At 47.9% G+C, this 15576-nt stretch overlaps 1 protein-coding gene across 1 annotated transcript in view; it reads left to right on the forward strand.

Moving 5' to 3' along the window:
• robo2 (roundabout, axon guidance receptor, homolog 2 (Drosophila)) overlaps window positions 1-15576 on the forward strand; it is a 1135129-nt gene that overhangs the window by 1080226 nt on the left and 39327 nt on the right. Inside the window, exons 23-24 of the mRNA XM_078560411.1 lie at window positions 364-627; window positions 7733-7889. Of these exons, the coding sequence (XP_078416537.1) occupies window positions 364-627; window positions 7733-7889 (421 nt within the window). The remainder of the gene's footprint in view (window positions 1-363; window positions 628-7732; window positions 7890-15576) is intronic.

Below are 15576 nucleotides of genomic sequence, written 5' to 3' on the forward strand. Positions count from 1 at the left end.
TTATATCTAAAGGATGGATGTATTCAGTGGATTGTGAAGGGCATTCAGCATATCACAGAGGGATACCACAGGGCAGTGCCAGTATATCATCCTAGTGGGAGAAACCAATTCGGACCAGTATTCTTATTTCCCAGTTTTTACTGTTTTTTAATTCTGTTGTTTTATGGACTATATCTGTCCCAATGACACGTTTATTGAAGATGACATGTTTATTTTTCATGTTGAATGTGTGGTCCTTTACAGTCTTCCCTACAGGTCACTGACCAGCTTTACATTTCTCTCTCTCTCTCTCTGTCTCTCTGTGCTCTCCTTCCCGGTTTCTCTCCCCCCCCTCCACCTCCTCCCCCTGCTTGGGTGCCGCAGCAGGTCAGGGGGAGAAGTCGGGTACTATGCTCTCCGACAGTGCCATTTACAGCAGCATCGATGTCACCACCAAGACCAGCTTCAACAGTCCGGGCCAGATCACGCAAGCCACCCCTTACGCCACCACCCAGCTCCTGCATTCCAGCAGCATCCAAGAGCTGGCCGTGGATCTCCCCGACCCCCAGTGGAAGGCCTCCATCCAGCCGAAGCCTGACTTGACCGGCTGTGGTTACTCGCTACCGGACCAGAGCAAGTTTAATAATGGTGAGTGAGAGGATGGTATCACCTGGGGTAAGTTCACGTTGGTTCCCGCGCGCTGGTTCATTTGTGGCAGACGAACTAAATGCCTTTAATTGTACTTTAAAGAGGGAGTGTCACCATCGGGGCCTTGGTATTATATGTGTGAAAATAAAGCAATCCATTCAACAGATTTCTAATTAGATTTCAACATCATTCCTCTTCATCTGAATATGAGCTCTCTGGTTGAGTTTAGATCAACCTTCTCCCCACATTCCTCAATCCCACCTACCCACCTTCTCCCCATATCCTTCAATCCCGCCTTCCTGCCTTCTCCCCATATCCCTCCCACCCACCCACCTTCTCCCAATATCCCTCCCACCCACCCACCTTCTCCCAATATCCCTCCCACCCACCCACCTTCTCCCAATATCCCTCCCACCCACCCACCTTCTCCCAATATCCCTCCCACCCACCCACCCACCCACCTTCTCCCAATATCCCTCAATCCCACGCACCCACCTTCTCCCAATATCCCTCAATCCCACGCACCCACCTTCTCCCAATATCACTCAAATGCCACCAACCCACCTTCTCCTCATATCCCTCCATCCCATCTACCCACCTTCTCCCCATACCTCCATCCCACCTACTCACCTTCTCCCCATATCCCTCAATCCCACCTACCCACCTTCTCCCCGTATCCCTCCATCCCACCTACCCACCTTCTCCCCGTATCCCTCCATCCCACCTACCCACCTTCTCCCCATATCCCTCCACCCCACCTACCCACCTTCTCTCCATATCCCTCCACCCCACCTAGCCTTCATCTCACCATTCTATGCCATGTTCTTTATGTTAACATTTATTGGGATTGCCCTTAACCCAAGATTGTCTTTGTGCTGTTGGCAGGTTAACTGAGCTTCCTCCCACACTTCAAGTCTAGATGACCTTGTCATAAAATAACAATTAAGCATCAAATTAAAATTAAAGACAGACAGAAATTTAATTGTTGCAGCTCCTACAGTGGAATTACCATGAAATATTTATCATAGAACATTAAGTACAACTTGTAGAGCCTTTAGCAGTAAGACGTCACAAGCTCTCAGGAGCATTAGCAAGCAAAATTTGACACCGAGCCATATGAAGAGGTATTTGGACAGGCGACCTAAAACTTGCCCAAAAAGGGATGTTTTAAGGACTATCTCACAGGAGGAGAGAGCGAGAGAGAGAAAGAGAAAGAGAAAGCGAGAGAGAGAGAGAGAAGCGGAGATATAGAATGTCTTCCAGGATGTAAAGGGCTTTAGCAAGGGAATTCCAGAGCCTAGGTTCCAGGCACAGCCATCAATGCTGGAGAGACTGAAGTTAGGGAAGCACAAAAGACCAGAGTGGGAGGAGCACAGAGATGGCAAAGGGTCGTAAGGGCTGGAGGAGGTTGCAGAAATAAGGAAGGGGGAGGCTGAGGCCATGGGTGGGTTTGAACTCAAAGATGAGAATTTTCAAACTGAGGCATTTCCAGTGTAGATCAGCGAGCACAGGGGTGAAAGGGGAACAGGTCTTCTTATGAGTAAGGACACAAGCAGCAGAATTTCGGATGATCTCAAGTCTACGGAAGATGAAATATTAGGTCAAGAAGCTCTTCTGAATTCTGGTGACCCAGACTGTGATGATCAAAGTGGAATAGTCTCCGCAGGGGTGATTTGTTGCTGAATGCCTTGAAATAAATTTCAAAAGTGATTGGATGTGACTGAAATAAAGGTCACCGATGGTGAGATTCACTTTTTAACTTTGCGAGCAGTTTATTTATTTTTTTCCCTCAAAACCTCAGCAGCATCTGCATTAACTGCATGTCCTTGCATGTGCTTGTGCCATGAGCTAAAACACCTGATGCCACTGTGACTTTTACCCTTTAACCTTTAGCCCTGCTTTTCATCCCTGACTACCGATTGGCTGAGGGATTGTCTAACAGAATGCCTCACAACCATTCTGAGGACTTCAGCACCTCCAGCTCCCACAACAGCTCTGAAAGAAGTCTCTCAGGTTTGTCCTTAAAACTAACACCATACCCCCGTCGTAAACAGGTTCGTCAATGAGTTGTTGAGCATGTTTCAAGGTATGACAAACAATTCCTTGTGTACTAACCTAATGTTGTCCAAGAGATGGGGCTTCTGAGTAGATGTTATACTGATAGGTTTGAAGGTATATTTCTTTGAGGAAACCTGGTACAAACCCAAGATGCAGAACCCTCCCTAGCTTGCAAACCACCTCAGAACATCACAAACCACTTTTTGCAAAACCCATTGTTCACTATTTAAACAAAGTGCTTAACCCAGAAATTTTTTAACCAGTTTAATAAAAGCAGGAAGAGTGTTTTTTTTTTAAACTCGCACTCGTAAACGTTGGAATTCATAGGAGATTGGGATCATGTCTAGTAGAGTAGGAAACATGCTTCTGAGATTGAGAAAACAGCACATGTTATCAACAGTATAGAGGGAGATTTAATCTATTTCCAAACTGACTTGGACCTGTCCTGGGAGTGTTTGATGGGGACACTGTAGAGGGAGCTTTACTCTGTATCTAACCCCGTGCTGTACCTGTCCAGGGAGTGTTTGATGGCACTGGTGGGCTGCCCTCTCGGCATTCACCTTCTACTGGAGGGCTGCCTCCTCAGCTTTCACCTTCCACTGGAGGTCTGTCCTCTCAAACTTCACCATCCACTGGATGGCTGCCCCCTCAGATTTAACCTTCACCTTCTACTGGACGGCAGCCTACTCAGACTTCACCTTCCACTGGAGGGATGACCCCTCAGACTTCACCTTCCACTGGAGGGCTGCTTCCTAAGCCTTCACCTTCCACTGGAGGGCTGCCTCGTTAGCCTTCACCTTCCACTGGACGGCTGCCCTATCGGCCTTAGATACTCTGTATCTAACCCCGTGCTGTACCTGTCCTGGGGGTGTTTGATGGGGACAGTGTATAGGGAGCTTTACTCTGTATCTAACCCCGTGCTGTACCTGTCCTGGGAGTGTTTGATGGGGACACTGTAGAGGGAGCTTTACTCTGTATCTAACCCTGTGCTGTACTTGTCCTGGGAGTGTTTGATGGGGACAGTGTAGAGGGAGCTTTACTCTGTATCTAACCCCGTGCTGTACCTGCCCTGGGAGTGTTTGATGGGGACAGTGCAGAGGGAGCTTTACTCTGTATCTAACCCCGTGCTGTACCTGCCCTGGGAGTGTTTGATGGGGACAGCGTAGAGGGAGCTTTACTCTGTATCTAACTCCGTGCTGTACCTGCCCTGGGAGTGTTTGATGGGGACAATGTAGAGGGAGCTTTACTCTGTATCTAACCCTGTGCTGTACCTGCCCTGGGAGTGTTTGATGGGCGCTATTTAGAGGGAGCTTCACTCTGCATGCAATGCGTGTTTTACCTCACCTGGGTGTGCTTGATGGGATAGTGTAGATGGAGCTTTATACTGCATGCACTTCATTTTCTAGCTGCACTGGGAGTGTTTGAAGTGAACCGTCGATATCTGAAGTAGCAAAGTGTAATATCCTCACATTTAGCGAAAGCTCCCTGGGGAGGAAAAGATAGCGTGCAACATTCTGCAACATTTGCCACCATTTATCATATAAATTACCCGTTGTGTGCAACCAGTAAATCCTTCCCAGTTCCTGGCACTGAAATAAGATCGTTCTCATGTGATGTTTCCTGCCCCGCATCGCACCCCCACCCCCCATCCCGACTTTGTCTTCCTTTACTTATCCTCTACCAGCCGTACAGTACAAGCGTGTAGTTCTCTGACTGACACTCACACCTAAGACCATTCCCTATTCTCCTGTCAGTTTCTCCTCCTGACCATCTCAATCTGTTCAAAAAAACAATCAAAAATCCCCTGAGAATACTGGAAACACTCAGACTGCATCTGCGGAGAAAGGCAACAAACAAGTTAATGTTTCAGATGGGTCAATTTGTCAAAACCGGTCTTGCCTGAAACACCAGCCCATCTCGTGCTCCGCAGATGCTTTGTGACTGGCTGAGTGCTTCTGCTGTTTTCTGTTTGTTCATTCAGAGTCCCAGAGCTTGCAGTATTTTTGGTTCTCCCTGCATTGTGGCTCCTCCTTTCTCTTTTCCGAAATCTTCAGCAGTGCCCAAAACAGCCCACAGCAAATCTGCAGCCCATTTCACATCCTGCCCATTTCGCTTTACGTAGGAGTGATAGGAGGCCATTCGGCCTCTCGAGCCTGTTCTGCCATTCAGTTAGATCATGGCTTCTTGACACCAATTTACCCATCTTGGTTTCGTAGCCTTACATAGGAATGTTAGGAGGCCATTCGGCCTCTCGAGCCTGTTCTGCCATTCATTTAGATCATGGCTTCTTGACACCAATTTACCCATCTTGGTTTGCTACCCTTACCAAACAAAAATCTATCAATCTCAGTTTTGAAACTTTCAATTAACTTCCAGCCTCAACAGCTTTTTGGGGGAGGGAGTGCCAGATTTTTACTCCCCATTGTGTGACAAGTTGCTTCCAGATATCACCCTGGATCTAATTTTAAAGTTATGCCCCCTTGTTCTGGACTCCCCATAGCACAGGAAATAGCTTCTCTCTCTCTCTCTCTCTCTTCTCTCTCTATCCTAATGAATCCCTTAATCATCTTAAACATCTCAATTAGGTCACCCCTTAATCTTCTGCAAATACCAGTCTACATTAATGATTTCCATTTGTTAATCACGCTGCTGATTATCTCTCGTTGACTATATTGATGCTTTCTTAGCCGGCCTTCTATCTTGCTTACTCCGTGAATTTCAGCTCATCCAAAACTCTGTCCGTATCTTAATTCACACCAGCTCCATTTCACCCATCGACCTGGTGTTCACAGACCTGACATTGGTTCCCGATCAAGCAATGCAGAGGTTATAAAATTCTCATCCTTGTTTGCAAATCCCTCCAAGCCCTCAGCCCTCCCTATCTCTGTCATCTCCTCCAGCCCCACAACCCTCCCAGATTGCTGCACTCTTCAAATCCTAGCCTCACTTGCATCCCTGATGTTAATCACTCCGCAATTGGCAGTCGTGCCTTAGGCTGCCTCAACCCTCAGCTGCAGAATTCCCTCCCTAAACCTTTCTGCCTCTCTGTCTGTCTCTTGCTTAAAACCCACTTGTTTGGTCAAGAAATCTCCTAGTGTGACTCTGTCCAATTTTGTCTGAGAATACTCCTGTCAAGCACCTTAGGATGTTTTACTATGTCAAAAGTGCTTAAGCTCTTGTTGTGGCTATGTCACCATCTCTTTCTCACTTACTCCTCTCCCTTACCATTCACACCACTCACTTTGTCCTTACCTCACTCTCGTCACTATTCAGCCCTAGTAAAAATCTCCTTGATTCATTCCCTCACTCTCAAACTCTTAACACTTTAAGGTTCTTTAACCTTCTGCCTGTCACAACACCTGAGCTGCTGATGTCTGATTTGCCTCATCCTTTCCCTCAGTATCTTTGGCCTAAATCCTTCCCTATCTCCCACCCCACCCGCTCCTATCACGCAGTCCCCACCTGCACAACCTCCAGTCAGAAGGGTACGGACCACCTGTGACAAGTTGAGCCTTGTCGTTCCATTGGCGGGATTGGCTCGAGCATGTTTTAGTCACTAGTAAATCCAATAGGGAATGCAGGAGAAACTTCTTTATCCAGAGAGTGGTGAGAATGTGGAACTCGTTTAGTGTGTGACAGTCTTCAGCATAAACAGTCTGCTACTTCACAATTACCCAAGGTGGGGGGAAGGACAAACCTTTTGTCTGCAACTAATCAACTCCTCAAACCCCCTTTCTTCTGCCCCTCCACCCTCAGTTCCAGCATCAAGAGCTCATGGGTGGTCTTTGTGCCCCCATGGCCAAGATTAGCAACATCGCGACCTCAACTTCCTTCTGACCACTTCCTTCCATCACACAGAGACCCTCCCTCACTTCACCTGGCCATTTTCTGACTCACCTCCCGGACAAAACCCACCTCAAACTGCTCGATCTAGTCTTCACTGGACTCTGGACCAATCACCTACCCCTCCCATCGATGAGCTGCTGATTCCCTCTCACCCACTATCGCTTGTAGCATCGTGCACAGCATGAAACCGGCACCCAAAAACTCAGTTTACTGAAAGAAAGCCTTTTCTTCACTTGTTTGAGCTCTGTTTTACATAGAAAGGAATATTGTAGCATTAAAAGCAAAACTGTACAAAGTACAATGACCATGCTGAAGAAACAGTCACCACACTGTGAATTATCACCTAGGCCATTCGGAGAAGATCTGCCTCTTTGACCTGCACTGTGTTCATTCATTTTGATTTGGCAGAGTGGAAGGGTGCAGTCTTCCCTCATCCCCTCTCCTGTTTGTGTTAACTCTCACTGGGGTATCCAGCCATCAATTGCCCCCTGCATTCCCACCCTACCACCACCATCTCCCCTAGCCCCCAGACCAAAGTGATTCAAGTGGGCACCTGCTGTTGCTTAGCTCATCCTTGCTCACTGATCTCCAGCTCGGACGAGGTGCAGAACCCAAAGAACTGCATCCCAGTCTGATCCAGGACCTTGAGAAGCCAGGATAGAGGACCAAGAAACTTAACAGGGAAATTGGGAGGAAGGGAAAAGACCAGATTGTACTCGCTGGGACTGGGGAAAAGTGAAGACTCAGGGTGACCTGATAGAGGTCTTCAAGAGTATGAAAGAATGGCCTTGGAGAAGATGCTTCCACTTGCAACACCAGAACCAGGGGCCATTAATGTAAGACAGTCACTAATAAATCCAATCGGGAATTCAGGAGAAACTTCTTTACCCAGAGAGTGGTGAGAGTGTGGAACTCGCTACCACAGAGAGTGGTTGAGGTGAATAGTATAGATACATTTAAGGGGAAACTAGATAAACACATGAGAGAGAAAGAAATAAAGGATACATTGAAGGGTTTAGATGAAGCGGGTGGGAGAATGCTCATGTGGAGCGTAAGGTGGCCTGTTTCTGCACTGTAAATACTTTGTGAAAAGACCATTTTGTCCACCAGGAGTGCAGTCCCTCTCCTTGTATGTCTGAAAAATTGTCCTCACTGTGTCATTTCACTGGAGAGTGACGAAATGTCTCATGACGCTTTGCAGGTGGCAAAAGTGGGAAAAAGAAGAAAAACAAAAGCAGCGTTAAGCCGCATAAGAACACGGGCTCCAACTGGTCCAATGTCCCATTGCCCCCTCCACCAGTGCAGCCGCTACCCGGTACCGAGCTGGACCACTACATCATGGACCACCATGAAAATGGGTAAGATCTTTCTTGACATTTCTCCCCTCAAGTTGCCTTTAATCTCGCTCCAGGCTGGGTGAAGATGAGTTGACTCCATTGAGCATTGGGCCTTGCATCACTGAGGCACTGGCCCGATCCAACCAATTCCTTTTCTTGTCCTTCTGGACATAACATTGAGTTCAACAACTTCAGACCATGAACTCTGTCCTCCATTTTGATTTTTTTTTTGCCAATTGCCAGCTTTTGACTCAGTTGTCCTTTATTCTGCCATTGACGCTCACTCTGGATCAATGCTTTGTTTCTTTACTACAAACGTTATCACTCCCTTTGCCTTTTGTTCCGTGACATCTTTGTTATTTAATCTCCCCCATCCTCTACGTTATCCCAGACCTTCCCTTTTGTACCGCCTGCCCCTGCCTCCTTTTCAACAGCATAAAACCCATCACATTTCTACCTCCCTTCAGCTCTGAAGAAGAGTCGTATTCGGACTCGAAACGTTAACTCTGTTTCTCTCTCCACAGACGCTGCCAGACCTGCTGAGTTTTTCCAGCATTTTCTGTTTTTATTTCACATCTCCAGCATCTGCAATATTTTGCTTTATTTAAAGTGTTGTTAGTCGTTTGGGAGTGTGGAAAAAGAAATAACTTGCGTTTATTTAGCATGTTACACAACCCCAGGACGTCCCTAAAGCACTTTGCAGCCAGTGAAGTATGGTTGCTGTTGGAATGTAGGAAACGTGGCAGCCAAACTGCACACAGCAAGATCCCAAAAACAGCCACCTGATAATGACCAGATCATTTTAGTAGTGTCGATTGAGTGATAAGTACTGGCCAGGATAGAGGATTGGATAGGGAGGCTCAAGGCCTTGTTTGCATTCAGTTCAGTGATGACTCTCAGCTGCGATGATACAAAAAGCTTCTGCTAACTACTTGGAGCAAGGGCTTGATGCTGTGTGAGCTGAGGGCTCTCTCCCATTATACATGCACATCCCTTTTGCTTTGCCTAAAGGAAATTAATATTCACTAACTTAACCACTGCGAACCCATAGCTTCAAGAGACACCGTTGTAACAGAAGCTGCTTTAGTCCAAGTTCATCGCTTTGACCAAACCAATAAAAAGGCCCTGCAGGAGGTGACAGGGCAGCGTAGTTGGTAACAGGATGGATGTGGATTGAAACAAAACTCAAAGGGCTCAGTACATCATCCAGGTAGCACTGAGGGAATGCCACACTATCAGAGGTGCCTCTTTTGCTTGGCACATTAAACCAAGTCCCTGGATGCACTGTAAGGTCGGCGTATAAGATCCCACATCAACTGTTGTAAATGGTGCCTGCACCCTGGGCATAATTCCCTGAGCCAGGGAGTGTTTGATGGGGACAGTGTAGAGGTAGCCTTACTCTGTATCTAACCCCGTGCTGTACCTGTCCTGGGAGTGTTTGATGGGGACAGTGTAGAGGGAGCTTTACTCTGTATCTAACCCCATGCTGTACCTGTCCTGGGAGAGTTTGATGGGGACAGTGTAGAGGGAGCTTTACTCTGTATCTAACCCTGTGCTTTACCTGTCCTGGGAGTGTTTGATGGGGACAGTGTAGAGGGAGCTTTACTCTGTATCTAACCCCGTGCTGTACCTATCCTAGGAGTGTTTGATGGGGACAGTGTAGAGGGAGCTTTACTCTGTATCTAACCCCGTGCTGTACCTGCCCTGGGAGTGTTTGATGGGGACAGTGTAGAGGGAGCTTTACTCTGTATCTAACCCCGTGCTGTACCTGCCCTGGGAGTGTTTGATGGGGACAGTGTAGAGGGAGCTTTACTCTGTATCTAACCCCGTGCTGTACCTGCCCTGGGAGTGTTTGATGGGGACAGTGTAGAGGGAGCTTTACTCTGTATCTAACCCTGTGCTGTACCTGCCCTGGGAGTGTTTGATGGGGACAGTGTAGAGGGAGCTTTACTCTGTATCTAACCCCGTGCTGTACCTGCCCTGGGAGTGTTTGATGGGGACGGTGTAGAGGGAGCTTTACTCTGTATCTAACCCCGTGCTGTACCTGCCCTGGAAGTGTTTGATGGGGACAGTGTAGAGGGAGCTTTACTCTGTATCTAACCCCGTGCTGTACCTGCCCTGGGAGTGTTTGATGGGGACGGTGTAGAGGGAGCTTTACTCTGTATCTAACCCCGTGCTGTACCTGCCCTGGGAGTGTTTGATGGGGACGGTGTAGAGGGAGCTTTACTCTGTATCTAACCCCGTGCTGTACCTGCCCTGGGAGTGTTTGATGGGGACAGTGTAGAGGGAGCTTTACTCTGTATCTAACCCTGTGCTGTACCTGCCCTGGGAGTGTTTGATGGGGACAGTGTAGAGGGAGCTTTACTCTGTATCTAACCCTGTGCTGTACCTGCCCTGGGAGTGTTTGTTGGGGACAGTGTAGAGGGAGCTTTACTCTGTATCTAACCCCGTGCTGTACCTGCCCTGGGAGTGTTTGATGGGGACGGTGTAGAGGGAGCTTTACTCTGTATCTAACCCCGTGCTGTACCTGTCCTGGGAGAGTTTGATGGGGACAGTGTAGAGGGAGCTTTACTCTGTATCTAACCCTGTGCTTTACCTGCCCTGGGAGTGTTTGATGGGGACGGTGTAGAGGGAGCTTTACTCTGTATCTAACCCCGTGCTGTACCTGCCCTGGGAGTGTTTGATGGGGACGGTGTAGAGGGAGCTTTACTCTGTATCTAACCCCGTGCTGTACCTGCCCTGGGAGTGTTTGATGGGGACGGTGTAGAGGGAGCTTTACTCTGTATCTAACCCCGTGCTGTACCTGCCCTGGGAGTGTTTGATGGGGACGGTGTAGAGGGAGCTTTACTCTGTATCTAACCCCATGCTGTACCTGTCCTGGGAGAGTTTGATGGGGACAGTGTAGAGGGAGCTTTACTCTGTATCTAACCCTGTGCTGTACCTGCCCTGGGAGTGTTTGATGGGGACGGTGTAGAGGGAGCTTTACTCTGTATCTAACCCCGTGCTGTACCTGCCCTGGGAGTGTTTGATGGGGACGGTGTAGAGGGAGCTTTACTCTGTATCTAACCCCGTGCTGTACCTGCCCTGGGAGTGTTTGATGGGGACGGTGTAGAGGGAGCTTTACTCTGTATCTAACCCCGTGCTGTACCTGCCCTGGAAGTGTTTGATGGGGACGGTGAAGAGGGAGCTTTACGCTCTGGCCTGGTTTATCATTCCCAAAGTGGGTGTACAGAATCAGAAAAATTCCTGCCTCAGTACACCCACCTTGGGAGAAAGCCCTGAGTAGCCAGATTCTCATTCTAGGTTGGCAGGATGTGCTGGAGGTAAGCCCGCTGATGCCAGAAGCAGTTTGGAGGCAGGCACATGGACTGCCAAGTGCTACGATGGGCTCTTAAACAGGACCACCTTGATGCTCTGGGACTTGGTTCCAATTGTAATAAAACATTAAAGGAAATAACAGTCCTCACACCTCAGACCCCGTATACCCCTCACCCAATCACCATGCCAACCCTTCCCTGACTCCCCCATCACCTCATAACCCCCAAGGCCAACCTTTGCTTTCACCCAACCCCTATGGCCCCCTGGAGCCCCTTTTCTAACTTAGTGCCAACCCATGCCAAACAATTCCCAACCCTTTATCCTTACAGCCTCTATGTGAACTCACCCAGTAATCACGATGGGCAGACCTCAGGAGCCATGGTGAGATGAAATAAAATAAAGTCCCAAGCCTGGATTTTCGCTCCTGGGATGGGCCATTTCCAGACCCTTCAGACCCGACCCAGGAAAAATGCCCTGGAAGTTGGGATTTACATTCTAGTGGGCTTCTCTGGAGTGGAGCCCACCACCCCCAGAACGAGTGCAGAGACTGCCGGGTGTGGAAGCAGGCGGGATGGAAGGCCTGCCTCCGTGCTCTGACACTATGTCCAAGATTTTAAAAATACAAAAACATCCCTCACAAAACCCGACACCCCCCCCCACCCCCCCCCCCCCCGCACACTCCACATGCCCCATCCAAGCCAACCCACACCACCTTGTGCCCTCTACCCACATCCCATTGTCTCTCATACCCTCTATGCCAACCTATGCCCCTCCATCCACCCTTCATAAGCCCTCATATCTTCTATGCCATTGTATGCCCTCTACCCACCCACCTATGGCCTGTCATACCCTATTCCAACCTATGCTCATCCAGCAACCCACATGGCCCTGTAAAGCCCCTATGCCGACTTATTGCCAACACATGACATCCCATGCCCCCACCCCCCTTACCTTGCCAACTTAGCCAGTATCCCCTCTGGGCAGACCTCAGGACCCATGCTGAGATTAAATTAAATAAAGGTCTTAGTTCTATTGCAGACTTTATTTTTTAAAAAACTCTCATTCAACAAACCCATTCATTACATTAACATTCCTTCAACTACATCCTTATAAAAACAAACATTTCATTCAAGTGCTTATTCCCTTATAAAAACGAACAGTGGATTTCATAGCCCTACCTCAAATAGTCTATCCACTTGGAGCTGTCAATCAAACTATGAAATGGAAGGCACCATACTGTGATAATGGAAGGTTACACAATCGTGCAGTGCTAATCCAGTAATGGTAACCGTGAGTCTTATGCTAACAGACAGAATGAAATAGCAAGCAATTTTTTTTTTTCAACGCTCCGACATCTTTTTCAAAGATTTAACCTGCAGGAGTTTTCAATGTCGTGACAGATTGACAGCTGCCTTTGACACTTCATTTTGACACCTTTGACAGTTCCAAGGAGCTTGACAGTTAAAGCGTTTCTGCACTTTTTATGCACATTCGTTGCTAATTTACAATCCCAAGGGCACCTTACCTTGCCCAAGGGACACCTGACCTCCTCGAAAGGTATCCCAGGGCCACATCCAAAGAGGTACCCTACCTCTCCAAAGGCGTTTCGCCTCTCTTCGAAAGCCTCAAAGTTCAGGTCTGCTCCTACCAGGTTCAACCTGCACACATTGTGTTTCACACATCTAGGTCATGAACATTAGACATGAGTGGAGGCAGCTACTGAGGTATATGGGAATCTGCCTCCGCAAAACATCCATGTGCAAATCCCAACCCTGCCCCCACGAAAATGGTAGGTGCCGTGTTTAAGGGAAGGGCTTCCGGTTTTTGTCCTCTTACGCCATTTTCACAATGACAGAGAAGTCCCCAGTCTTTGCGAAAATCCAGGCCTAAGGATCTATTACAGCCTTCGCTGTATAAAAAAAGAACTCTCTTTGATAAAAGCCCATTCAATACAGCTGAAAAGTGAGACATGTCTAAGCTTTTCATCTTGCACTCATCAGGACACTCACAGGGATACCAATATAAGGGGGAAAACAACTATTTATACTGTATGTGAAGAGAGTGCTAATTGGTTGGCAAGTGGCATTGCCGTGGAGAATGCATCACTGATGGTGACTGACAGTTAACTGCTGAGCATTGTTTGAAGTTTAAACCAGGCATTTTGTTTAGCTGAAACAGGTGCAATGTATGTACATGTTCTTTCTGTCTGCAAAGAACAGGGCCCTGTGTATTAATATGCGTAGCTTCCAGTGCACGCAAGCGACAGCCATTTACTGACTCACTCCTCAGGGCAGTGCCTTGACCAATCAGGGCCAGACTGCCTGGTTTTAATTTCAAACGATGCTTGGCAGTTAACTGTCAGTCACCAACAGTGGTGCATTCTCCATGGTTGGCAAGTGTCATTGCCAATCAGCACCCTCTTCACGTACAATATAAATTGTTGTTTTCCCCCTTATATTGGTGTTCTTGTGAGTGTTCTGATGAGTGCAAGGCGAAAAGCTTAGACATGTCTCTTTTTTCAGCAATACTCAAGTTCTGTACTACCCATTCAATACACTTAAATCCCTTGAAGTACTTAAACACTTTTATAGAAGCAAACATTTATATTCATAGCCCAACATCAAAGACAGCTAACCATTTAATAGAGATTAGCTCCTCTTGGAGCTGACAATCAAACTGTCAATTTACAAGCCCCCCCCACTGAGATAATGATAGGTTGTGGAAGCAGTCAAGCAGTAATAATGCTATAATGAGGTGGTGGCATAGTGGTATTATCACTGGACTAGTATTCTAGAGACTTAGGGTAATGCTCTGGGGACTGGGGTTTGAATCCTGCCATAGCAGATGGTGAGATTTGAATTCAATAAAAATCTGGAATTAAAAGTCTGATGATGACCACAATGGTTTATTGCTGATTGTTGTAAAATCCCATCTGGTTCACTAGTGCCCTTTGAGGAGAGAAATCTGCCATCCTTATCTGGGCCTGGCCTACATGTGACTCCAGACCTACAGCAACGTGGTTGACTCTTAAATGTCCCTCTGGGCAAGGGCAGTTAGGGATGGGAAATAAAATGCTGGCCTAGCCAGCGACGCTCACATCCCATGAATGCATAACATTTTAAAAGATCTATTGAAATTGCAAGCACTGATTACTTTTCAACTTGGAGACACAGCAGGCAGTTTTTTTTTTTCAAAATTACAGAGCAGGGGATTTAAATAATGTGATAGCTTGAGAGTTCCACAGACCTTATCTTTTTTATGCATTTTTTATGACTACACTTAAAAATCGTAAACACTGCGGGAAACAGACCTCACCTAGCGAAAATGGGGTCTGTTTGAACTCTAATGACCCTGCTGGGCTCTGGCTTCCCACACGTGAATCACATCCCGACACCTTCCTCCCCACACACCGCCCCCACCCCCAACCCCGCCCCCACCCCCACCCCCACCCTGGAACATAGGATCTGCCAGAAGTGGGGAGCTGGACTTCTGGACCCTGAGTCCCAGTGTTATTATAGTTAAGCTTTGGAGTCTCCACTATTCCAGGAAAATCCAGGCCTCTATCTAACCTCGTGCTGTACCTGCCCTGGGAGTGTTTGATGGGGACAGTGTAGAGGGAGCTTTACTCTGTATCTAACCCCGTGCTGTACCTGTCCTGGGAATGTTTGATGGGGACAGTGTAGAGGGAGCTTTACTCTGTATCTAACCCCATGCTGTACTTGTCCTGGGGGTGTTTGATGGGGACAGTGTAGAGGGAGCTTTACTCTGTACCTAACCCCGTGCTGTACCTGCCCTGGGAGTGTTTGATGGGGACAGTGTAGAGGGAGCTTTACTCTGTACCTAACCCCGTGCTGTACCTGCCCTGGGAGTGTTTGATGGGGACAGTGTAGAGGGAGCTTTACTCTGTACCTAACCCCGTGCTGTACCTGCCCTGGGAGTGTTTGATGGGGACAGTGTAGAGGGAGCTTTACTCTGTATCTTGCCCCGTGCTGTACCTGTCCTGGGAGTGTTTGATGGGGACAGTGTAGAAGGAGCTTTACTCTGTATCTAACCCCATGCTGTACCTGTCCTGGGGGTGTTTGATGGGGACAGTGTAGAGGGAGCTTTACTCTGTATCTAACCCTGTGCTGTACCTGCCCTGGGAGTGTTTGATGGGGACAGTGTAGAGGGAGCTTTACTCTGTATCTAACCCCGTGCTGTACCTGTCCTGGGAGTGTTTGATGGGGACGGTGTAGAGGGAGCTTTACTCTGTATCTAACCCCGTGCTGTACCTGTCCTGGGGGTGTTTGATGGGGACAGTGTAGAGGGAGCTTTACTCTGTACCTAACCCCGTGCTGTACGTGCCCTGGGAGTGTTTGATGGGGACAGTGTAGAGGGAGCTTTACTCTGT

Source organism: Cetorhinus maximus, chromosome 16, assembly GCF_964194155.1.
Source record: "Cetorhinus maximus chromosome 16, sCetMax3.hap1.1, whole genome shotgun sequence".
NCBI classification, from domain to species: Eukaryota; Metazoa; Chordata; class Chondrichthyes; order Lamniformes; family Cetorhinidae; genus Cetorhinus; species Cetorhinus maximus.